Source organism: Sparus aurata, chromosome 6 (assembly GCF_900880675.1).
Source record: "Sparus aurata chromosome 6, fSpaAur1.1, whole genome shotgun sequence".
NCBI classification, from domain to species: Eukaryota; Metazoa; Chordata; class Actinopteri; order Spariformes; family Sparidae; genus Sparus; species Sparus aurata.
In genome coordinates, this window is record NC_044192.1 from 17,353,914 (window position 1) to 17,379,533 (window position 25,620).

General features: G+C 42.1%; 4 protein-coding genes across 13 annotated transcripts; 2 read left to right on the forward strand and 2 right to left on the reverse strand.

Annotated features, from left to right (window-relative positions):
- Positions 1–24: 24 nt before the first annotated feature.
- On the forward strand, positions 25–10,877 carry brpf3a (bromodomain and PHD finger containing, 3a). 5 transcript variants are annotated; one of them, XM_030419988.1, is made up of 13 exons: positions 25–373; positions 2,180–3,703; positions 3,949–4,105; positions 5,225–5,356; positions 6,033–6,161; positions 6,255–6,567; positions 6,661–6,999; positions 7,103–7,654; positions 7,738–7,795; positions 8,396–8,478; positions 8,663–8,760; positions 8,910–9,064; positions 9,161–10,877. In XM_030419988.1, the coding sequence occupies exons 2-13, from the start codon at positions 2,199–2,201 to the stop codon at positions 9,342–9,344; spliced, it is 3,705 nt and encodes a 1,234-aa protein (XP_030275848.1). In that variant the 5' UTR covers positions 25–373; positions 2,180–2,198; the 3' UTR covers positions 9,345–10,877. The 5 variants fall into 5 exon arrangements, with proteins under 5 accessions (XP_030275848.1, XP_030275852.1, XP_030275851.1 ...); XM_030419992.1 differs by having other exon boundaries at positions 8,687–8,760; XM_030419991.1 differs by having other exon boundaries at positions 7,124–7,654.
- Positions 10,878–12,487: 1,610 nt separating this feature from the next.
- mon1bb (MON1 secretory trafficking family member Bb) lies at positions 12,488–25,136 on the reverse strand. 2 transcript variants are annotated; one of them, XM_030419994.1, is made up of 6 exons: positions 25,028–25,136; positions 17,805–17,899; positions 17,120–17,713; positions 15,804–16,596; positions 14,973–15,120; positions 12,488–14,233 (listed from the first exon to the last, which is right to left on the reverse strand). In XM_030419994.1, exons 2-6 carry the CDS (start codon positions 17,881–17,883, stop codon positions 14,006–14,008), a joined length of 1,842 nt encoding a protein of 613 aa, XP_030275854.1. In that variant the 5' UTR covers positions 17,884–17,899; positions 25,028–25,136; the 3' UTR covers positions 12,488–14,005. The 2 variants fall into 2 exon arrangements, with proteins under 2 accessions (XP_030275854.1, XP_030275853.1); XM_030419993.1 differs by lacking the exon at positions 25,028–25,136 and adding an exon at positions 18,517–18,675.
- tcta (T cell leukemia translocation altered) lies at positions 18,927–21,026 on the forward strand. Its single transcript, XM_030420009.1, has 3 exons — positions 18,927–19,324; positions 19,439–19,490; positions 19,711–21,026. The coding sequence occupies exons 1-3, from the start codon at positions 19,114–19,116 to the stop codon at positions 19,751–19,753; spliced, it is 306 nt and encodes a 101-aa protein (XP_030275869.1). The 5' UTR covers positions 18,927–19,113; the 3' UTR covers positions 19,754–21,026.
- glyctk (glycerate kinase) lies at positions 21,131–25,602 on the reverse strand. Of its 5 annotated transcripts, none has more exons than XM_030419998.1 (6): positions 25,441–25,602; positions 25,242–25,340; positions 22,987–23,373; positions 22,751–22,902; positions 22,485–22,660; positions 21,131–22,392 (listed from the first exon to the last, which is right to left on the reverse strand). In XM_030419998.1, the coding sequence occupies exons 3-6, from the start codon at positions 23,340–23,342 to the stop codon at positions 21,508–21,510; spliced, it is 1,569 nt and encodes a 522-aa protein (XP_030275858.1). In that variant the 5' UTR covers positions 23,343–23,373; positions 25,242–25,340; positions 25,441–25,602; the 3' UTR covers positions 21,131–21,507. The 5 variants fall into 5 exon arrangements, with proteins under 5 accessions (XP_030275858.1, XP_030275860.1, XP_030275856.1 ...); XM_030420000.1 differs by lacking the exons at positions 25,242–25,340; positions 25,441–25,602 and adding exons at positions 23,733–23,963; positions 25,028–25,135; XM_030419996.1 differs by having other exon boundaries at positions 25,242–25,602.
- Between the last annotated feature and the right edge of the window lie 18 nt (positions 25,603–25,620).

The window sequence follows — 25,620 nt, forward strand, 5'->3', positions numbered from 1 at the left end:
GCGGCGCCCTACAATTGGCTGAGGTGGTTTTTTCCAAAGGGGCGTATTTTTCAAGCCATCTTGACTGAATATTTAGCCCCATCCAAGGAACATTAATTTGATATCTTCGGGATTTTGCTGCCCCTAAGTTGTGAACCAGCATCGCTTGAAAGGTTAAAAGCATAACTATGAAACCGGGTCGAGTCTGTGTGTGTGAGCGGAGTCACGGTGGAGAACTGAAGCGCTGAAGATGACGCTGTCGCTCATGAAATTACCGGCTAGCTAAGCTAACGGCTAGCATGTCCGCCTTGGGTTGTAGCCTGTCACTAGCTGACATTTAGCTAGGTGCAGTTATTCTGTTTGGCACTCGCACTGCAGAGGACGATTTCACAAGGTAAACCTCTCTGATATGTTCAGCATTTTCACCGTTGCTTCGAAAACAAAACTAACTGCCGTGTTGTCACACGACTTCTGTGTGTCCTGTCCGACCGAGTAACGATATCACATCAGCAACAGACAATCTTTTTGCAGGGGTCTCGAGTACAAAGCCATGCCCGAAACGTTGCACATTAGCAGTGTCGTGATCTAATTTATACATGCAGTTAATTTATGCATTAAGGCACGGTGCATTCAGTGCGTCTGCTTTCTGGTTGCTGTTGGCATGTGTAATTGGACTGCTAATCAACTTGCAGTCCAAATGTTGTCTCCACTGTTGTGCACTTAAAATGGCTGACAGATGTTAGATACTCAGGTTGGTATTTATCGCTCCTCAACCTAACTACGCACGGCAACAGGGAAAAATATAGAGGATGCTGACATTTGATTGGTCGAGAGAAGTCTGCGAACGTTACAGACTTCTGATTGGACCAATGGGAAGACATCTGAGGTGAATGCGTTAAGTTACTGTAGTTGTGTTTGTGCAGCAAGAGTACTTGAGGTAACATGCTGTGTTTTTATTACCACAGCACCGGAGTTGACCCCTTTTCATTAACTGCGTTTGTGTCCAGGATTAAAAGGAAAAGAGACACATTTTACACATAATTCGAGATAAGATGACGCTTTTTATTGGGAGCTGAAATTAATTGTAGGCACATTGAAAACAAGAATTAAAAACAAGTTATATAGCAGATTATTGTGACAAGATTAATTATAAATGTATTATAAAATGTTATATTTTATAAACCCATTTATGGACTTTTTTCTTATGCCCAAGCATTGTCCTGTCATCTTGGTGTGATAAGAAGGAACGTTGGCTGAATTAATGTACACACACAAACACATTAGGAGCTACAGTCCTTTAATGGGTCATCTGGGAGGAGGGATGCAAATTTGAAGCAATTTCTTAGATTTGAAGCAAATTCTTAAATCTTCACAATCAATTAGCTTCTCCATTAGAAAACTGTTGAAACCACTGATAATCCTTATAGATGCAGAGTAGGCTACATGTTTAAGTTAACAGAACAGATAAAATAAACACTAAGTTAACTGAATAATAACCTAAATGACACAAACAAATCACTTCATTTTAATTGCTCTTGTCTGTCGCTCCTACTAAATGGCTAAAATGTAATAATGTCGGTTTGTATAGAATATCTTTTGTATTTTTAAAATTACAATGGCTTGTATTTTAATTAAATACATTTTCTCCTCTTTCAGCTTTTTGTTGATTTTGTGCCCATCCGACATTTCAAATCAGTTAAATTCTTAATGCCGATGAATCAGCAAAATAATACTACCAACACTGACGGTTAATTTAAACTCAACATTTATTGTGGGTTTCACCCATGATGTCATAACAACCTGATGTTAAAATGGTATAATCAGATTTAGATCTTAGATTTTGTTGACTGGAGATATTTGTGTGGTATTTAGGGCAGCAACATATTTTCACTTTCACAAGTAATCTATTGATTGATTAGTTCATACATTTTCATTAAAACAAAATTTCAGACTGCTTGTTTGTCCAGCTAACTGTCCAAAACCTAAAAAGTCTTTATCACCTATCATAAATGACAAAGACAAGAAGCATATCTTTACATTGAAGAAGCTGGAACCAGCAAATGCTGGACTTTTTTGCTTGAAAGATGATTCAAACAATTAATCGATTATCAAAATAGTTGCCAGCTAAATTTCTTCTGATTACAAACATATAAAGAAAGCTGAATCATTGCATTAAATATTTTTCCTCGCTTTGTTTTAGGGAACTGGTGTGCACTCCCATGCGGAAAGTGAGGAGGTGGGAATGTGACACAGTTGTTAACAGACTCAACATGGGTAGGGGTCGAGGCAGAGGGAGAGGGAGGGGCAGGGGATCGTCCAGCCAGCTGCGGCCCCCCTCGCCCTACAGACTGCAGCTCTCTCCATCCAGAGAGACACTGACATACGCTCAGGCGCAGAAAATAGTGGAAGTGGACCTAGAAGGAAGGCTCCATCGGATTAATATCATGGATTCTCTGCCGGTTATCACGGAGGACGAGATGATGGCCCAGGACATTGCTGAGTGCAACAGCAACAAGGAGAACAGTGAACAAACGCAGAGCAAAACCAGATCGTGGAGGAAACCCTCAAACAGTAAAAACAGGAGGAGCGGTAAAAATACAGCTCACCAGAACCAACGGTCTGGCTCACAGCAGCACACAGGACCCACTAACTCCTTCCAGCACCCTTCCCACCAGATCCCTCTGCCTGAGCCCACCTTCCGTGTGCTGAGTTCAGTTTGCCCCTCAGAGGCGCCTCCTCTCCCAACAGCCTACTACTGTTACATAGAAAAGTCATTGGAGGAACAGGACAGCGTGGCTGAGTATGACATGGACGAGGAGGACCTGGCCTGGCTGGAGATGGTGAACCAAAAGAGGGTGTCAGACGGCCATGCCTCTGTACCTCCGGACACTTTTGAACTGCTGATCGACCGCCTGGAGAGAGAATCCATCCTGGAGTCCCGCAGCCAGGCGCTGTCCCAGAGCGCCGTCGACGAGGATGCTTTCTGCTGCGTCTGCCTGGATGACGAGTGTCTCAACAGTAATGTCATCCTGTTCTGTGACATCTGCAATCTGGCCGTCCACCAGGAGTGTTACGGCGTGCCCTACGTACCTGAGGGTCAGTGGCTGTGCCGCTGCTGCCTGCAGTCCCCCTCCCGTCCTGTAGACTGTGTGCTGTGTCCCAACAGAGGAGGTGCCTTCAAACAGACAAGTGATGGACGTTGGGCGCATGTTGTCTGTGCCATATGGATCCCGGAGGTGTGCTTTGCCAACACAGTGTTTTTGGAGCCGGTTGAGGGGGTCAAGAACATCCCAACTGCCCGCTGGAAGCTCACCTGCTACCTGTGTAAGCAGAAAGGCAGGGGAGCGTCCATTCAGTGCCACAAAGCCAACTGTTACAGGGCCTTTCATGTCACCTGTGCCCAGAAGGCTGGCCTGTTTATGAAGATAGATCCAGTCCGGGAGACTGGTGTCAACGGCACCACCTTCTCTGTGAAAAAGACTGCTTTCTGTGAGCATCACTCTCCAGTGGGGTCTCGGCGGGACGGGTCCGGAGACGAGTCGGTCGAAGGGAGACTGGTAGGAGGCAGGGGTAACCGAGGTCAGAGGTCCTACACTCAGAGCCCCCCATCACCACCAAGCAAGAAGGCTACCAAGGGCAAGAAGAAGAACACAAAGGGGTCTGGTGGGTCGACACGTCGCTCAACTGTGCCTGTGCTGCTCGTGCCTCAGATCCCCTCTCACAGGTGTGACATTTGCATACAGTCGGAATTTACATACACAGCAGACTTTATTAATTCACTGTAGTGTCTGGCTGATTATTAGTATGCTTCCATGGATACACAGGAAACACTTCAATCTCTAAGCAAATTAGGATCTGATCCATAGCATTGAGAAAACTATCACATGCATTGATACATTAAATTGGTTAACAATAAGGTCATTAATGAGTGCACACAGGTTTCAATGTATAACTGTTACATCTCTACAGGCTTAACAAGATCTGCACAGGAGTTGACGTCCAGAGGAAGAATCAGTTCATGCAGAGGCTTCATAACTACTGGTTACTGAAACGACAGTCACGAAATGGGATGCCTTTAATACGTCGACTTCATTCCCATCTACAGTCCAACAAGACTGCAGAGCAGGTGTGGAGAGAGTTGCAATTAATTATTATTTTCATCATTTTAATTTTTAATCTGTCAATTATATTCATAATTTAGTGAAGGTTTATCTATGAAGTTTCAAAAAATGCAAATATGGCACAATAGTTAGTATGCTGTGATGCAGTACCTTGCTTGCCTTGTCATGAATTTGTTATCACAGGATGTCTCACAGGAAAAGGATCGAATTTTTAAAAATGGACCAAACTACTCACCTGTCAGCACTTGAGGTTCATCACATGACTGCAAGCTAAGCACTTGCAGATTCACCATCCTTCCAACATGACTGTGCTTATATTATAGAATTGTTTAAAGCTGATTCACATTCATTTTGACTTAGGTTAATATATCTGTGTGGTTGAGCTTCATAAATTATCAAAACAAGCACGTAAACAGTCATTTGAGAATTGGGCCATAGAGTCCGTTCAGAACAGAGTCAGCCGAGATAGTGAAACAAACCACTTCACACCGTGATTGTGTTCTCACACACTGACATCAAAACATAAGCCCAGACATCACACTTTGCATGGCTGCTTCACACAGCCCTTCACAGCTCTGCCATCTTTGCTATGGACCTCTCACCACTGCAGAGGGCGACAGTCTCATTTCTAATGGCATGGGAGGCCTTAGATTGATGTAAGATTTTTTAACCTTAACATGTTAAAACTGTAAAATACATATTTATGACAGCATTTTAACAGTAATGTCCATATGCTAGTGTTCTATACATACTTAACTTTGGCTGCATCAACAGTTTATTTCATTTTTGTAACAAAGTTTTTTTGTTCTCAATTTGAGTCACCATTCTGATCCATCTAACTCCCACAAAAATTGAAATTTTTGGCTTTGGCCTTTTGGACCTGATCATTAGAATTTTCGTTACTGCTGAAATAAAGAATTCACTGCTACTAAGGGACTAATAAATACATTTTCCAATAAGAGTCCTGTGTCAAGGAGCACACTTGGGTCTCAAAGCCAGAACATCCCTTCACTGCTCCTATACCTCCAAAATAAAACTGAAAGCTGCAAAACAGGCCACTAATGATGGATTTTAAAGCTGAGTCAAAGTGTAATCTTTTTTGGTGGTTGTCCTTTTGTGTTCAGAAGGAGCCTGATGAGAAGCTGTGTGCTGCAAGAGAGGAGCTACGATACTGGCAAAAGTTAAGGCAAGACCTGGAGAGAGCGCGACTATTGGTCGAACTCATCCGCAAGAGAGAGAGGCTAAAGAGAGAACAGGTGAGTTGAGCCTCGTCTCCACCAAGCAGTTCCGTTCGGTTCAGTTCAGTTTGTTACACATTGGAACGATTAATTATATGTCTAAGTTGCTGATGGCACCAAAAGAACTGTCCCTATTGTTGAGGTACCCAGTACACTGAGTTGATACTACAAGATGGAGTTAAACACAGCAGACCACAGATTGGTCAGTGGGAGTTGGCTTGTCCTCTGCGTTTTTTATGTAGGATTTCCCAAACTTCTGTTTTTTATCAGCAGTCTTTTGTCTTGCTGCCTGCAACCATAGGTGTGTGCTGTGTTTAGACATCCTGTGGTCTGGCAAGAGTGAGCAAGAAGCAGAAATAAGCTGTGAATGTGAGCCAAGCAGAGGACAACAGGGTTAGCAGTAGGTTTATGTTCTCAATCAGGCATTAATGTTACACTATAGGTTACAGTGTGTCATTTAATTATGTAGCAGCTTCCCAGGTGGTAAAAACCCTATTGTTTCCCAACTGTTGCAAAAGTGGGAAAATACTTGAAATGTGGCTTTACAGAGAAAGCTATAACTATTTAGTGCACTCTCATAGGCTACTACTAGCATTGCCATTAATCTCTCATCTATATGTTATTCATTTGACTTTTTAGACTGACCTTGCGTTTCCTCTACCCTCCCTTGTGTTTTTACGTCATCACTCTGCAGATGAAAATTCAGCAGGCTGCTCTGGAGCTGAAGTTGACCCCTGCGTTGGTGCTCCTGCGATCCACCTTGGACCAACTGCAAGAGAAGGACACAGCAAAAATATTCTCTCAGCCAGTCAATCTATCAGAGGTTGGTGCAGTTAGAAAACAGTCTGCGTCATTATATATTTGCATTGGCGTTACTTTGACTCGGCTAACAATCTTATTTCCATGATTCACTGAGGTCCCAGATTACCTGGAGTTTATTTCCCAACCCATGGACTTCTCCACCATGCGTAAAAAGCTTGAGGGCCATGCATACTGCTCAATCGCCGACCTAGAGAAGGACTTTGACCTCGTGATCTCCAACTGCCTCAAGTACAACTCCAAGGACACCATGTTTCACAAGGCAGCCTTACAACTGCGGGAGGTGGGTGGAGCTGTTCTGCGTCATGCCCACAGGCAGTCTCAGGGCATTGGTCTGGACCCCAGCACTGGCATGCATCTCCCAGACACTCTGAACAAACATGGCTTCAATCACTGTACGTGGGACGACGGTGAGTTTAGAGTGGGAACTGGCTATATCTTGGTGAATGTAACTGTCATGTCTTGTGCTAATCTGCTTTTTTTTCCACTTCTTCTCTCTGCAGTCGACTCTCTCTTGGACCCAGACAACAGACTGCACTTAAACACAGACGAACAGCTGAAGGCCTTACTGGACAAACTGGACATGGTGACATCCATGCGTACCAGTGGCGGTCGAACCAAACGCATCAGGCTGCTACGCCGAGAGATCAACACTCTCAGACAGAAGATGAGTCAGCAGCAGCAAAACTCTCAGTCTGTGAACGATAAGGACAAGGATAACGAAGGGAAAGAGGAGGAAGAAGAGGACGAGGAGGAGGAGGAAGAGGTGGAGGAGAAGGAAAAGAAAAAGAAGAGAAATGTTGATAATGGACCTTTGACAGCAGTTTCCAACTCTGGCACAGGTAAAAAGTATTGCTATGCTCGATTTTGTAATTACGTTTGTGAATGCCATAATCTTATCAGCTGTATTTATGATTCAAGACATAGAATTTCTCTTTGATCCAGATGACTCTCCACCTGTACTAGAACTTACCTGCCCAGTGTCATCACCACTACCAGGGGATGCTCCTCTCGAACCCCCAGTCCTCGGCATCGTAACTGGAGGGCGAAGGTCACCTGGACGCTCCTACAAGCGTCAGAGGTCATCTCGCAGTGGAAGCAAAAGCCAAGGCGAAGATGAGGCAGAGGTTGGTGAAACGCCATCATCACAGCCAGAGGCCGTTCACGAGGTCACCCCTCTCGGAACACCCCCGACTCTGCCCATAGTTGGAGTTGGTCGTCGCACGTCCATCCTGTTTAAGAAAGCAAAAAATGGGGCGAGAATGGCGAAAACCAAATCCCCGCCTCAACAAAACGGGAAAACATCTGAGGAAAAATCAAACGGGTTGGACAGCAGCCCTGCCAGCCCAAATTCACCCAGTGTGACCAACATCACCACCTTACCCCCGACTCCCAACGCTTCCCCTACACCTCCATCTCCGTCCTCACACCACCTGAGGTCCAGAGGCCACAGTTCAGAGAGTGAAGTAGACAAACCCCCTCCGCCAACAAGAGAAGGTGAGGACAGTCACAGGGACAGACAGATTGTTGACATTGTAAAAAGTCCATATTATTCAGTATTTTGTTTGTGTTTTCGCCAGGCCTGACAAACGGAAAGCACAACTCTGCAGACCATGATGATGACGACCAAAAAATAAAGTGAGTGTGGAGTTGCAGATTACAGATTTGTTCTTCAGTGGCATTAATGTGTTATAGACCTATTGTTTAGCCACTTGCAGTATTTTCAGCAAAAAATTCCCCCGCAGCCCAAGAAGCATTTTCCTCATAGAGCACCATTATAAAAGAGACGTCTGTAAAACTGTTGATAGCACACATCAAACTGCAAACAAGGTCAATTATGAAACTTGATATAATTGATTTTTACCTCATGGATGTAAATTTACAATTTAAAATCTGCAGTATGATCATGATGTAACGTCTATGGGCTGATTGGGAACTCACAAGCAGAGCTAGCGAAACACTACTGCTTCACTGGGCTCAAATACCCAGGAAGTAAACTAAGGAGCTAGCTTTCTGGTGCATGCGCCAGGCAGGCAAATCTCACTGGACTGATTAGGCACCATCTGTGCATTCAGTATCTAGTTCCTCTTACAAATCTATGCTCAGTGGTATGTATGAGAAATCTTACAGGAATTTGTGGCATTTAACTTATTACCTCTGGGATAGAATTTAAATATAGTAGTTGTGCTAACTCAAAAATCACCAACCTCTCTTGCTTTCTTCCCATATCATTTACAGCTGCAGTGTTTCTCCACCAAAACGAAGTCGTGGTAAACCTGCACTGGCTAAAGTTCCCAGCAGTGAGAACAGAGACATCTCTGGTGTGTATCATGGGAAGAAAATCAAAATGCAGTGAAATGCCTCAGTTTTTGTGTGCTTATTGGATGTGTAGTGTCAGATCCTGCACACAAAAACCTTGAGCCATTCCATTTAAGTCTCAATTTGGGCATAAGAGCTCTCCTGAACACAAATTAATTGGATATATTTGGAATATCCTGTTCACAGGAAAGTCTACACTTCTGTCTTTAGATAGTGAGACCGAGCTTGCACCTCTGGACCTAGTTTGGGCCAAAAGCAGAGGATATCCATCATACCCAGCAATGGTGAGGATGTATTTGATTGATGGTGTACACACTGTAGGGTTTCTTTGGCTCAAAGTCTCAGAGCTGACATACAGAAAAAGGCCTAATTTCTTGCCAGAGAAGGGGCCGATAATTCAGTCAAGTTTAACTGACATCATTTATTGTTACAGATCGTTGACCCAGACATGCCCCAGGAAGGGCTTCTTCACAATGGCATCCCCATCCCAGTGCCTCCTGTGGAGGTGCTCAAACTGGGCGAATGGAGGGAAACGGAAGAAGGCGAAAAGCTCTTCTTAGTGCTCTTCTTTGACACCAAAAGAACTTGGTAAGATTCAGACAGGCAGGCTAAACCTCATGCTGAATTTTAAAACAATCTGGAGTCGTCTGGGTCACTTTGAAAATTATCCCTCTTGGTTTTCAGGCAGTGGCTCCCTCGTAACAAACTGCTGCAGCTGGGGATGGATGACACTGTGGACAAATTGCGATTAATGGAAGGCAAGAAACCAAGTGTTCGCAAGTCTGTGCACACTGCGTACGACCGGGCCATGGTGCATTTAAACCACGTGAGAGGAAACCTAAACTTCACTCCCTCCAATTTTATATAAAATTTAGATTTTATCAGCTGCCTGGTTGTATGTATAGAGGCTTCATCAATGCTCCTAAAACAAACTGTTGGTGGAATTTGAAGGTTTTCTGCCCCGATTTTAAAAATGGAGAGAAAAAGTGCTTGAAGACATTTTCCTAGATGAATTTTGTTCATTCATTCATGTAATTTTTAAAGATTTTACACAACCACTGTTGCTATGTGTTCATATAAAGTTTTTTTTTTATTATTATTTTAGGCCAAAGTGAGTCAAGACTTAAGTGAGAAATATGTAAATATTTAATCGTCAAAGGGATTGTCTTGATTCAAAACATATTTAGATTGTATTTGCCATTGAAATGTCACTGTGTTTGATGAAGTGGGAAAGTCCCACTTAATGTTCGCGTCATATCTGGACTCTATGGAAGTTTGGCTCTGACAGCTATTGATTACAATTATGATTTTTAATAACTTTTCTAATTCTAAGTGGTGCTGGTAATATTATATAAATGTTCTTTTTAAAAATCACCAAAAAACAAACCCAATACCTTTCCTTCAAATCCTCCCTCCACTGAATCCATACTAATCAGCCTTTTAGTTGCGTTTGATATTGAATGGAGCATTATTCAAAAAATGGAATACATCAGTTTAAAGCCCGAAGTGGAGCCTAACTGGTTCCATGTCTGACTACTGCAGTATGTTAAGTAGAAACAACAAGAACAATCTGGAGTGAATAGGAACACTGATCCGTTTGTGTCAATGGGCTGCCAATGCAAACATTCTTTAAACAGTTGGTCCAGCTATGATGTGTTGTAGGTGAAACTTTGGAGGTTTTACTTATTTTTCCATATTGTGAAACTGTATTATGATACTAGAATGTGGGAGTACCCGGTGCAGCTACTCGGTTAGTAAGATGTGAAGCCACTATAGAGGTGAGGCTGGTTATTTCGTGGTCATGGCAAAGTCTACTGCGATCACTCACTGAAGAAATCTGGCTGAAATGACTTGAAAAGCACAATCGGTCTGTTTGAAAAAGAAAAACTTGTTGGATTGTTGACTCCTGGAGCTACATATGTGGCAAAAATGTGTGTGTGTACAGTATATACATATATGAATACAACCTCAGTGTAGTAAAGGTGCATGTGTATAGTTTTATAAATATGTAAATGTATGTTTATATTGGCTTACATGAAGTAATTTAAGGAATGCAGAAATCAGATTTAGAAGATTTTAATTTATAATTTGTGGCAGTCGAGAGTGTTATTTAAAAAGTAAAATATTGAAAAGATTTATGTATGATGCTAAGTAGCTCTTTGTAATAGTGATGGTATTCACCAACATGTCAAGAACATATTCTCTAGAAGTGAGGCGGCACAAGACCGGAAGCTCTGTAGACAGCAGCAAGCACACTGGTCTACAAGGAGAGCTTTTTCGTTTAGTTTTGTCTTGGGTGATACGGGAGATTTTTGATCTTGTGATTTGAATTGTTCTGCGAGATCTATAATCTGCCTGAGACAATATTTTCTCACACAAGAATAAATGCTGTTTGAAACAACTGCATGTGTTTGTCATCTGTTGACCACTTTTTACCGGCCAGACTTTTGTTGGCTGTTTTCACCCACGTCCATTTGTTGGTTGGTTGGTTCATCAACAGTAGATTTAAATGTTTAATTTGATATTAGATTAGTTTAAACGATCACCTCCTTTGGGTCAAAGTAAAATTTTAGGACAGATCTGAGTTTAAGAGGCGAAGATAAAATGACAGTTTAAAGGAAATGTGGCCTTTGCTCGTCCACATTTCAAAGGACAGAATCTGCAGACTAAATATATCACAAACAGTTAAAATGTTTAAAGATGTGTGAACGATTGAGTGTAATGTTGCAATGTCAGATTTTTGTATACTGATTTTATCCTGCTCCTGTACCCAATATGGACTGAATGTGTACACTTGGCTTTATCCACACTTCAGTATACGTCAGAACTGGTCAACTGACTTGATGTTCCACATACCATATCTTTCCACCCTAATACTGATTTCAATACCCTAAGTTTGTGTACCGGCAGAGTACTGACCCTGTATGGATGTTATTGATGTCCTGGAGGTTAATACATGTCACTTGAATTTGGCTACTTGTGCAGTAAAGTTGCATATAGATACAAGGACACTGCTGGGCAGAAACAAGGTCCCATTTGTGCATACCAGTCCCCATTTAGTTGAGCCTAATCCAATATAAAGGTTGATGGCCCCTTATCACTAAATCTCAAACCGCTCATAAATGCTGCCACATTAAATTTTGCTCACTTATATATGTATATACCAGCCACCTCAATACATTTGTTTTTTTCTTTAGGATCCATGCAATATTTCCCTGAAAAAATGATGAAAAACTCCCAATCTCACAAAGTGAAGAAAAACTCTGTCTCTTTAATTGGATCTATTCTGGGCTGAGACTCATCCTCCTTCCAAGTTTCATAGAAATCTGTTCAGTGGTTTTTGTGGAATCCTGCTGACAAACAAACCGAATGACCAACCCGCTTGGCGAAGGCAATAAATCTATTATGTTGTATTACATTGGTGCGTCGACGTTGTGCTCATCAATATCGATTACAGCAGTTTAGACAGTTTCTGAAATCGTTATATGGGAGCATTACAAAATATCGGAGCAACCCTACCGACTCCAGTGCTTCAATGTTGCCTTTTGAAAGACGCAAACAGTGTTTACTAAAATATCATGTGACCATATCAAATGTTTGGGTTTTGTTATCGTCACAGTTAACTTGTACTATATCACACCCTTAAAGGTAAAACAATATTTTATATAGCTGTAAATAACAGAAAGCCAGACATAAACTTAGTGGCAAGTTCCTGTTTGATCCTGAGTATGTTGGAGTTGGAGTTCCAGGAGAAATAGGAGGAAGGTTATAATGGTGTGTTTACCATTAACCTAACACAATATTTGCCAGGTTCCCACGCAGTATTTGTCACACTTCACAGCCTGTACTCAGTTTACCACTGGTACGAACGCTCTGTTGAGTGCCCACACACGGCACTAGTTTGTATTTCTGCGAGGCTAAACTGTTTAATTGCTCTGCAATACAGGTCACATCAAGGCCCTGAAGTTGTACACAACAAATGACACAGGTAAGAGACATCATGACTCTCAATTAAATGCTGGTAATTCCTGATTTTATCAGTCCTTTAATCCTTATTAATGTTTGAAGATTTTTCCCAGAAAGAACTGTTTTATGCTTCTTATAAAAGTATAATTTCTTTAAAGAACAGCTCCACTAAAACCCAAGCAAATTTACTCCTTATTGGAAACGTTAGTCTTCATATTTGTTCAATTGAATTGCTCGCCTGGAGACACATTTCTCTTAAGTGCTTATTCATCTTTCAGATGAAATACTCAAGTAACCAGTTGGAAGTCTACCAGCTGCCTCTATGCTATAATTAAGACCAAAAGGCAGTTCTTTCTGAGAATTTATAGAAAACAGAACCACAAAATCAAGTGTTAAATGTTCATTTGTCATTTCCTGATGGATAAAAATGACATCTCTACTTCATAGGGACAAATGTAGATTTGTGCAACCTGGGATTTATTTATAATACTATTGACATACTTTTAAGACTTGAATTGACAGGAAATTCCTCAAAGGACACAAGGATGAGGCTACTTTTTTCTCTTTTCTTTTTTTTTTTTTTTATAGACCATCTTTACAAAACTATTGTCCAAAAAGATAAGTCACCTGAAGTCACTACATTAAGTGTCGACTAGAAGTATCTGCAGAAAAACACTGCACGAGTTCAGTGGCATCTTCTTAGCTTAACAGATGACGTCCAAACTAACAACTCCTAGCAATGAAAACACAGAACAATGATGATCATGTAAAGTGATCAGGTGTAACAGGCTACGTTTTTTTTTGGTTTTTTGCCTGTTTTCTGCACAGAATGTAACATAAGTGAGACCTGATCATTTTAAGTTGAGTAGAAACATCCATCTAATATGAAACTTGTTTTAAGGTTCTGTCACGGGGATGTGCAACCAAATTCATAGAGGGCGGTTTGTTCATTCATGGCCCTGCATGACACATGGTGACCCATCCCCGTTCTAACACCTCCAGTTGTTATTCCAGTTCATCTTGAGGCATAGACCACACACTTTAGTTTCTTGCATATCCTGTTTTGTAACAATGGTATGCTTTTGAGTCATGAAAAAGAAACTCTTTACGTGAGAGTAACTTACACTCCTCATCGTAACTGACACAAGAGAGAAGCCATGAATAGTTCTGGCATATCTGTGCGATACATTCACTGTCCGTGAGGAACACGTCTCTCTTGTAGCAGTAATAAAAACAATATAAAAACATTTAAATATCATTGCAGTTATTTTCTACCACAGTTCAATTTAAAACATACTAATGCTGTTTTTTTTTTTTGCCCTGACTCCTTCAGATCGAAAGCAGTGATGCACTGACATGCTTTCTTGTTAAGGTAAAGAAATAATACTAGCTTGAAAGAGAGGTCATTCCTTCTTAAATAGTGTAAAACGTAGTGTTTGATTCCAGTAGTCAAAGTCTGTCAAGTCCAACAAGTGTCAAAAAGAGGGTTCAAAAATATCTTGGAACCAGTGTACAAACTATTGTTGAATGAGGCAGAGCGACTAAAGCAGCATTGACAGAGTCCTATAGAAGAGATAAGAAGCCGTTATCTGTGGAGTCTTGCTGGTCAGATTTGCCACCTCGAGAGCTCTTGCTGGGGTTTGGGGTGGTTGAATACTTCGGGGGGTATCTGATGAAGAGACGGTCCTCCTCCTTTTTAATCCACCTTAGAAGCTTAGTGATAGCAGTGATAGCGCAGGCCTTTGTCACCAGAGGACTGAAGCAGGTGTACAGCTCGAATTTACTCGTGACCTACAGCGGAGAGGAAAATGGATGTTTTAGGAGGAGACATCAGAGTTGATCATAAAAGACACTGAAACAATCAGTCACTGCCTGCAAGAGTATTCTAGGAAATACGCCTCTGTGCTTTTCTTGCTCTGGGAAAAATGAAAGATTGATTGAACTCTCCTATTCGTTTATCAAACACCGAGTTCCAGCCAGAAACCATCTGACTTCACTTAGTGGAAACTTGGCAATTAGTAGAGTGCATTCCTCTGCCCAGGCCCAAGAGTCCCCTTCAAATCAATCAAGCTTAATTCAGTATCAAATAAACCATATTTAAATCCACTAGATACAGTTTTTTACTCTGATCCGCATGAAATTGACTGAAAAAAGTCTGATGTATCAAGATGCATTAATAATCATCTTACAATCAAATGAAATCAAATCGTGAGATGCTTAGAGATTTTTTTTGTACAGGTTAAGCCTTTGAGCAAAGCCGGCTGGCTGTTCCTGCTTGATTCCAGTCTTCACGCAAAACTAAGATAACTGGCTCCTGCTTCGTAATGAACGGACAGACGTGAAAGTGATATCAATCTTCTCACTTAACTCTCCCCAAGAAACTAAATACAAATAGTGATCCATTCCTTCAAGAAAGAATCCTTAAAATACATTCAGACACTCTCATGTCAAAGACGAACACATGCAAAGACGGTACTTAGAGGTTGTACATAGTAACAGTGGGACTGTATCTGGAAACACGGCTACATACCCAGGCTAGCAGAGTTTCCCTCTCAGCGACGTGGTAGATGAGCTTGAGGGGTCGTGAGGTGCTGTGGATGCGACTGTGCATATAACGATAAAGGTCCAGCAGTCTCATTTTCTCCTCCTCGCTGCTGTAAGGTGCCTCCATCTCTGGGCTATAGGCAGCAACAGATCAGCCAGTAAAGGTTACAGACAGACCACAAAAGCCACAATAGAGTGATACACAAATACTTGAGGGCTATGCTGCTTCCAAAGTAATTTGATGAAGGGGTTTGTCTCTTCAAAACCTTGTTCTGAATGGTTTTATGCAAGTAAAATTACTATTCTAAGCGTACTGCTAGGATTATTTGTATAATTTTGCTTTCTTTTTCAAGGTTTCCATTGCTGCTTTATGTAATAGGACACCCAGTGCCTTCAGTTCAGCCCATTAAGAGATAATTGCAGTGAATTGGCAGGATTAGAGGACGGCTATTTGAATTTCTTACAATTATGTGTTTCTCTGTGCCCTCTGTCTAGCTCTATTTAAGAGGCGCGCTGAGTTCTCAAGTGCCCAATATAAAGACAGGGCACTTTAATTTGTAAACAACGACCACACTCAGCTGTATTATTTTACTTGGAGTAAATAAGCTTTTATGTTTCTTCTAAAAATGTATTTAATGAGCGTAAGCCAGGAATTAACTTCCTGTGAAATATTTCTTTTATCTTGAGGCTACGGATATGTTATATCATAAACAAGTACCATCAACATCAATAAAAACAGCAATTTTTTAATATTAAGGCAGAAGTTTAGCCTCTAGTGTACTTGCATAGATAAGGACAAACACACAAACACACACACCTGGTGAACTGAGTAAGCTGGCGGTAGTTGTCTGGCACATCAAAGGGCTTGTACATGAAGTGTCTGAGGTCTGAGACGCCCACCTGGCTCACGCTGTACGACTGCACTTTGGCAATGAGGCTCAGGGAGTTCTGAGCCACCATGGCCTCTTCTATCTTCCTCTTGCACTCGGCGACGGCGTAGAAAGCCTCCTTGTCTGTCGAGAGCAGCAGCAGACACACAGTGCATTCTGGAGGGTCCAGGTAAGATATGTATGCATAAAAGTAACAGTCAGGATTAAAGAGGGGGAGGCAGATGGGAGTCCAGATCTCCCCGGCCTGAAAGGCAGAGGAGGCTCCGATGAGGTTGAGCAGGAGGTGGACGTCGGCGGGCTCCAGCCTGGCGTCCTCGATGACTGTCTTTTCTTGGATGATGGTGAGCAGCTGGTTATTGGCAATGAGGATGGAGAAAACCAGATTAGGGGTGATCGCTTTCTGCAGGATCTGGCTGAGAGAGTCCCTGAGAGAGGAGGCTATTGGTAAGCAGTGCACCGCTGCAAGCAGGAAGCTGGGATCAGAGTCCACCAGGTTGAGAAGACCGTCCAGTATCTTCTCTGAGCCTGCCAGGAGTCTCCTCAGGTCGTAGTTTTTCTTGTGCTCAAAGATGCGGGATATGCTGGCCTGGGTGAGCATGCTGATGATCTGATAGTACACGTAGAGGAGCTCTCCGCGCAGCTGGCGCTCAGACTGACGACTGCTGGAGACGCACACCAGCACAAGGGGCCCTTTCTGCAAGAACACCACGGTGTGCCCCTCTGATGGAAGGAAGACAAGACATCAAACGTTATGGATAATACTGGACGTGGGGCTGAACAACATGCGAAACAAAAATCATAACACTGCACCCTTCAAATTGTGATTTTGACAACGTTTCAGTCAATTGTGCAGCCTGAACTGGAAGTTACGCTCAATGACTGACAGCAAGGATTGACAGCTCTGCACTCAACAATAGGGGACATGTTGTGGACTTGCAGAATGATTTAATGACATTTCCAAAATAAAATGTTGTGCTTCAAATAAATACAAAGCAAATGTAAAACAATACTGTAAATCATATTTCAGGTCTGGTTCTCTATGGTGCAGCCCTTTTTTCCAACTGGTAATAATTAATTTGCCCTCTATAGCGAGCCACAGTCACTGTTGTCACATTTCCTGCCACTCCTATCCACAATCCTATGTGATGTTTTGACACTCTTATTTATTTAAATAAAACACATGACTCCTACAAAAACTCTGCGGAAAAAGCTACAACAAAAAAAATTGCATTAATGTTCTCACCTGAATAGACTGAGCGGATGATATTATCTCCACTTTGAACAAAGGACACCAGTGCCATCATGACTCCCATTGTAGATGAGAGAGCCTCTTCACTGCCGTATCGAGAATAGATGGGTTTGCCTGCTTCGCTTAGCACAAAAACATGCTTCCTGTGCTGCCTCCAGCTGTCCGCTGTCACATCCTCATCTCGGTGAGAGATGAATGCAGGAGATTCCTGGGTGCCTGCCTCTAACAAGGGAGATGACCTTCCCTTCACACCTATACCTTGCTCCTCCAGTTTGGCCTTGGCCAGCATTGTAACGACAAACTCCCCAGAGTCTCCCTGGCCATTGTCAGCAGCAGCATCTTCAGACGACTGGGACTGGCTGGACACATCGCTGTGACACTGCCCAGAGTTTTCTGTCTCCTCGGCCTCTAGCTTTGTTACCTGGTTAGAATCGAGATTGGCATCCTGACTCTGCTCTTCTGCAGTATCCACTGACGGAAGTGAATCTGCAGGCTCCTCTTTGTTAACAGTGGCACTGTCGTTTCTCTCCACTGGATCGGGAAACATGTGATTCCCCAAGAGGGAGAGAGAAGTCGCCAAGGTGTCAGCTGGAAGATAAAAAGAGAACTTAATTATGAAATGAATGATAGAAAATGAAAACATTTTAGAGACGCTATGATTAAAGATTAAATCATTTACCAGGTGGATTGCTCTCAGAGGGTGGATCACAAATCTTCACTCCTTCTGCCTCTCCTTCTTGATGATTGTCTCTCTCCATGATACCATCCCAGTCACTGGAGACACACAAACAAGCATTCTATAACCAAACAATTCTGCTTTAAAACAGCTTTACAGAGAGCAGCTTGAACCTTGAGAAAGCGTGCATCTCAGTCTGTAATGAATAAGAGCACTCATGCTGGACCAGTGGTCAGGTCACATGATAACAGAGTATAACTGGTCACAGAGGAGAATTACAACTCCAAGATACCAACAAGACTGGGATTTGAGACTGATTACAACTTCCAGCAGCCTGGCTAATGTTCCACTACAGATGAACGTCAGTCGGTTGGGACGGAGAGACGAAAGTAACTGTTATTTGACCGCCAGAGCTAGGGTGCTAACGTTTGATCATTAACAGCTTAAGTAACTTATAAAGCTAATGTTAGCTTACGTGCTAACTTGCTCACCATCAAGAGAGCTTACCTGTCCATTCTGACAAATGCCTGACTGTAAATTCCGATGCAGCTCAGTAAATGTTGCCTGTAGTTTACATGGCTAACACTGCCTGCTAGCAATACACTGACACACACACACACACAGATCAATTTCATGGCCTCGGCTTAACAGCGGGCATGCAACCAATCGTGGTGAATCTAAAATTAGACAGATTAAGACTGAGAACAACACTTACGTTTTTATACGGTCGAAACGTGGGGTTGAATGTCTAATTCGCTACATTAACTTCCATGAGCAGCCCGGTTGCAAACAAGCTGTCAGGAATGAGAAGCAGAAAACAAATTTTCCTCTTAGCACGGCGGACATCCGGAATCTCTGATGACAAGTTCAGATGACCAATCAGAGTGCTCGAAGGCCACGGATAGTCCCGCCTCCTCGGGGTACGTTCCAGACGGTTGCAGCTGCGAGTTGCTAAATATATTAAACAGTGGGTTGTATTTTAGACACATAAATACGTTAAAATAGCATTAATTAAACGAATAGCTCACCTAAATTGAAAATGTAATACAACAGTATTGTTTATTATTATTATTATTATTATTATATCATTTATTTATGGCTGCTTGTCGTTGCGAGCTAGCGCGGCTGCGCTACGTAACCTACGTCATCTCCGATTCTTCATTCCTGTACAGCGATACAAACATCGTTACGGTAGAGATGGCGACCAGGATGGCATTATGTTACCTAGCCAAAGCTGCGTTTTTTTAATTATGAATCTATCGGATACAGAGTTCAACCGACTGATTTAATAAACGTCGAATAACCGGACGTAATGGAGGAACCGTGGGATTTTGAGTTTTTGTCCCGCATCGCTGACAGCTGCCTGTCGTTCCTCTCGGAATTTGTTGACGACTGGCTCGCCAACGATATGAGGGTCTCTATATTCAAAATCTTACTCGGCTGGTTGATTTTTAGTCTAATCGCAATCCACTTTGCATGGAAAGTCTACGGGAATACAGTGAACGACATGTATTATCGACAGGGTGAGTTTATTTCGACCTTATTATCTGTATCACATGCTAATGTAACGTTAGTGCTAGCCACGTTGGCTTCATTTGTGTATTTGTGTGTGTGTGTGTGTGTGTGTGTGTTGACAGGGACTGGACAGAACGGAGGCACACCTGATACAGCGCCTCACCTGAGTGGATGGTAGGTGTCCGAGCATCCATGTCGCTTCAGACAGGTAGATTACCTCATCCACACTGTTTGCTGCTCTAAAGCTTCGGTTCGGATGGGTCAAAGCTAGATTTAGGATCTTTGTCCAAGGTTTTTGGTATGGTGCCTACATTAATAAATCAATGTTATAGATGTTTTGTTATTTTAGTAGTAATGAAATCCTCTTTATTTATTTTATTACCTTTTTTTGCAGGGAAAGTAGAGTAGGAGATAGCCTGAAGACTCATCGAGATTGACAGGAATTGGTCTTGGACCCTGGACCCAGTGAAAGCTGGACCATTCACCTCTCCCATAGACACTGAAGTCTAAAGTTTTACTGATACAAAAGCATCTTCAGAGCATTCAAGTTGCATGCACCTTCTACAGACTGCCTGGAGAACCATCCGTTATCATTTTTCATGCATAACAACAGTAACAAACTGATATTCACTTAATCAGCTTCATAGTGTTGTGCTGGATATTGTTCGGGATTTTCAACAATGGCCATTGAACAAGCTCTACTCTGCATACATACCTAAGTAATGTTTCTGGTTTAATGGTCAATTTATCTCCTTTTTTTTTTTTTTTTTTTAAGTGGCCTCAGTAAAAATGTGAAAATAATTAATGGCTTTGTGTATTAAGGGTTCAAAGAACATGTTCGTTTTTTTTGAAGATTCCTAGCAGTGGACAGGGTCATTTCGATCAACACAATTTCATAAATTGTGCATAAATAGTGAACCCACATCCATCAAAGTCAGTTTCTTTCTTTCTATGATTTTTCTTAAAAGTTTTAACTGCACTTCATGAGACAAACAAGAGTGCCTGTCTAGAGTATTTAACCCCTTTGACTTTTTCATGTTTTATTATTCTTTTCAACATCAGCTCAGATGTGGGAACAGATCTTTGCTAACTGATCAATATTAGGTACAAGTATAAGAATTGATGACTCCCTGGAAATTACTTGTGTGTTATCAAGGCATGACATTATTTCACAATCCAAAAGGACCGACAGCTGGTTGATCAATTTCTTTGCAAAAACATCACAAACATAAATTAACATTATTAAGAGATCTGTTACAAAGGAAAGAAATTGATATTAACCAGGGTGGTGGATCTCATCCTGTGACTGTCACTAATGCTGTTGAGAAAAGAGACACTGTATAGACACATTTTGACCCGAATGGTTTGCCAGTTGTAGCTTTATCACTAGCAGGGAAAAACCCTGCATGAGATCTAGGCTGTGCTACAAATTACCAGTAACTAACCATGAAGCATGGTGGCACGTTGTGAGAAAGTTTCTGTACAGAAGGTCCTCGTGGCTTTTGATGGTAGAGGGTGAAATGAATGTTGCAAAATGCAGGGAAAACCTGCTACAGCTACCAGGTAAAAATGTTCATTTTCCAATTCATAAAGCTAAAACCAACCTGTCCATATTGGTAGACTCAAGTCTGTTATTTTTGCAAAAGGTGCCTCTGAATGAGGATGAACACGACTGTGATTTAATATAAAATAAAACATTAAAAAGTCAAAGGAGGTTTATGGGTCATCATACTTGTCAGCTATTATAACTGACAAGTTATAATACTGTTATAATGGTAAAGACACGTCTGTAGTACAAGACAATGACTGCACTGTGTATTTACTGAAATGTTTAATGATGTACATACTAAAATTATTAGCATATTGTGCATAAGATTTGTTTTGCAAATGGCTTGATATTAAATTTGTTTGCGAATACTGCTCTCATTGATCTTTGATGAGAGCTGGGTTGTAAAAAAGATTTATCAGTGATCTAAAGAAACAAATTCAGGAGGTCCCATATGTATAAGCTTTTTCATTCTCTACTTAAATCTTAATACTGATAAGACATCTGGTGCAATCTTACATTCAGTGGTCATTAGAATTTAGAATATGGCAATACCTGTCCTTTAATGTAGACTCATAGAGTTTCACAGGCAAAAATGTAGTAATACAATGCTGAGTCAGATGGACATTTTAGTGTTCTCTGGAATTATCTAATGTTTATGGGAATTGGTGGAATAAGTAGCATGTGCACATCCATCACATTGGTGCAGGTTAGACCAGGTACAAGCAAGCGCTTCCCAGCTGAAAGACGTGAAAAAAAGGTGTAAGAATCATTATTTGTGAGGAAGGTTTCGATGTCCAGACCCTGTGCTTGTGCCTCTTCACACAACCCTGCGTCAGTAATGGCTCCTGCTGCCTCAGTGGGTCCATCCTGACCATCAGTTCCACCACTCAGGAAGACAGGACCATTAGGTGGGTGCTTCAGGCCTCTCAGCTCCACTCCCACTCGGAGAGCCAGCTCCTGGTTTCGACCGCCACGACCCTTGCCTGTCAGCTCCACAGTGGGCTCACCTCCAGCTAACAGACACGTGGCACCCCATCCTTCTGTGCGCCCTTCTTCGAAGACCTGCATGGTACGGCAGAGGTCCCAGCTCTCCACACCTACTTCGGGTCCCAGCCTGAGCATCTCTGCAGCGAGCTCTGGAGGAGGTTCCTCTCGAGAACAGGCAAAGCGGGCCAGGAGACCATAAAGTCTTGAGACTGACCTCACATCGCCACACACTCCTGGTGCTAGCACAACAGGGCGGAAACCGAGCTCACGAGCCCGCAGACCTGCGCACTTAAGGGCAAGGCTGTTGGAGCCAATTACAGCATTGAGAACATGTCCTGATGTACTAGATTTATCCTTACTCTCCCTGGGACTTGCTCTACCAAGGACATCATTCACAGAGGATGGTACGGAGTTTAACAGCTTGTAGCGTTCAAGGACCGACAAAACTTCTTCGGGCCACACCTCAGTTGGTACAGTGGGGCCGCTAGCTATCAAGTCCAGAGGATCCCCAATTACATCGGACAATATCAGTGCAATTACCTGTGGGGAAGTGATTAAAGGTGTTAGATTTAGAGCACAGTGCTGGAATGAGTTATCCACTTTGATAAAAAGATTAAAGGAAAGCATGTTACCTGGGCAGGGTGAGCAAAATTTGCAAGCCCCCCACCCTTTAGGAAAGACAGGGCACGTCGCACAGTGTTCAGCTCTTGAATGGTAGCACCAGCAGCTGCAAGTTTGCGCGTAACATCCAGCTTCTCTTGCAGAGAGATTGGCGGGATGGGCGCAGGTAATAGCGCAGAACCTCCGCCTGAACAGTTTCATCGCCATTTATCATACATTTACATTTCAAGGTAGGATTTTGTAGAGAAAAAGCAACAAGAGAAGAAATATTTTTTACCTGAAATCAGTACAAGTAGCAGGTCCTCCTCTGTCAGTCGACTGGCTAACTGCTTGATCTCCTCAGCTGCTTCCTGGGCGTCAGCATCAGGCAAGTTGTGTTTTGCTCCCTCAATTACTTTGATGCGACTGTTTTCCTTTAACAACAGATGGCTGCAATGGAAGTAAAATAGTTCATTATAACGTTTAATTGTACTTTTTGTGTAAAACTTTTAGTTATTTAAGGCTTTTGCTTACCCTTTCCCGTGTTGCTGTAAAGTCTGCTGAATCCCATGTGGCACGCTTATTACGCCTTTCACCAAATGATCCCCCACAATCCTCTCTGCCTCTGCAGCCATACCCAGCACAGCTTTTCCAAAGCCCACCAAGTGCAAGTTGTTCTTGAGTGTGAATTTGTGACCATCAATAATGACGGAGTCCTTCTTGCGCTCTATACTCTGGCGGACCACCGTGTCAGGCTGCACAGCTTCCACTGCGGCTGCAAACACCCCGCGTGCCCGTGAGTCCATTGACATTTTGCACAACGGAGGTTTTCTCCTGCCCCCGAGGGCCAAAAAGGGCTGATGCCGAAACAGGGAGAGAACACGTGCCATGGACTGTTCAGTGGGTCTGGGCAGATAATGCCTGAGAGATCAAAAAGTCAAGTAATAGTTTAAAAGATACGTGCCGCAAAAACATTTTACATTAGAAATACCACGGATATAGTGCATGACAATGTGCAGAGGGGAAAAGTTCAGATATTCTACAGTTATTCACAAATACATGTTGTCAGTTGAATGCCACTTTTAGCACTTGAGAAGATTCAGCAGTTAACAAACCTCCAAAACCTTCACATTTCTGCAATCCTTACTGACTACAGACCATTGTGTACCTTTTTTTTATGTCAGTTGAAACCTGACATGGATAATAGCTGTTATTATCCTAAACCAGTTGCACATTTCCCTGTCTAACAGTGCTTTCTGAATACTTGTGCGGCTGCCTACCTGAAAAGCTTGAAGTGGGACGTAAAGCCTGTGGATTCCCTTTGATGCCTGTTATGTGTGCTCCAGCTCAGCAGTCAGTCGGTGTTGCAAAAATCTGGCGAGATACTGACTCTAGTTGTGTACCTTGTGTGTAATGATTGACTTGAATGGACAACAGGACACATCAAACCACTGATCACCCAACTGTGTAGTTGTCTAGGTAGTTTTTTGATTTTTTTCTCCCATCAGACTCTGTGACGCAAGAAATTAGGTCAGTGCTGGTATGACATCGAACATGGTGGTGAAATTCATGGGCGTAGTGTCTAACAGGACTTTGGAGCCACTCATGCTGCGGAACGTTCAAAGGGTACACAACCTGAAGGTAGTTTACACTGCAATCATGTGTACACGGGTCAATAGTCTTGTTTCCTCTGAGCTGTGACAACACCTGCATTCATGCTCTGTTTAAAAACCCAAACTGAGGCATGAAAGCCTGAGTGTGAATTGTATTCTGGCTTGATGAAATGGCAAGTAGCCAAGTGAATTATATTTGATTTAAACTAGTAAGAAACTTTGGTTCGAAGAATTTATTCATCAGCCAATTGGACTTCCAAGTTCAATTGAATTTCTTTTTTTTACCAACAGTCAGTGCCATATGCAGTAAATTACAACACCAAAAAAGTGTGAGACCTTGGATTGTTATCAGTCAGAAAAGAGAATAGAATTTGAAATTGTTTAGGGGATAAAGAATAAAAATGATAGGTCGTAAATAAAAATAGCACACTTGCTCTAAGAGGACATTTTGTACAGTGTTGCTAATCAAATAGTGGAACTGTTTAAGAGCAACATTGGATTTGTATATGACTTTTGCACCAATGCGAATGTACTTCAATTTCTCAGACTTAGATGAGCCAGAGGATATCTCCATGTTGTTATTTTATCCATTAACCATCTTGCAAATGAATCTACAGAAAATGTAGTAATCACAATATACATTCTGATGGTGATACTGAATAGACAGTAAAGTGATTTTATCCATATTACCTACCAGCACTCAATCAAAATAACATATATCAACATTTGTTTGCATATATGACGCCAATAAAACTAAGACATTACTTTCAGTATATGTGTTATGTGTTTGCGTTAACGTCACAAAATATCAGACAATTTAAACACCGATACACTAGAAACAGTGTCAAGTTTGACCATAAAGGTTTTGGACGTATCATTTTGGCACCATTACAGTAATTCATAGTTAATATGGCTTTTATATTTAGAAGACACATTCATTTTCCAATGCCAAATGTACTTACATGTCAGGTTGAGGAATAATGTTTACAAATCACAATGATGGCCCCGAGTTAAACCTATGGGTTCTGCTTTAAATGACCCGAACCGAACCGCTGTGACGTTTCATGTCCCCCAAATCTGTACTGTTACCATGGTCACCGTCGGTCTTCTAGCTAAACAACCTGAAGCTAAAGCTCGCGCTGTCATGTAATAAAAACAGTTAAAGCTTGCTCATACCTCGGACCCTGTTTTCCACGAGGACAAAACTCTCACTGTTATTTTCTTCTTCTTCCCTCCTCCTGCGTCCATTTTGATGCGTGGTGAAAGGGCTGGAAGCTGACAGGAAAACAAAACAGACTCATAAACACGAGCTGCTAAACGTGACAGAAAGTGCTGGGCTGGAGGGGCAACTGCTAACAGAGAGAGCTAAACATACAGATGTGTGCGGGTGACAGTCATGACTCAAGTGTTGTTTCAACCTCGACATGCTTCCATAGGCTCTGTTTTATTTGGCCAATTCGCATACGTGGGGAAATACGGTTATCCATCTTATTTCGTATTTTTGACCTCCCTTTGACTTTATTATTATGGCAAAGGTGCAATTCTCGCGATAACT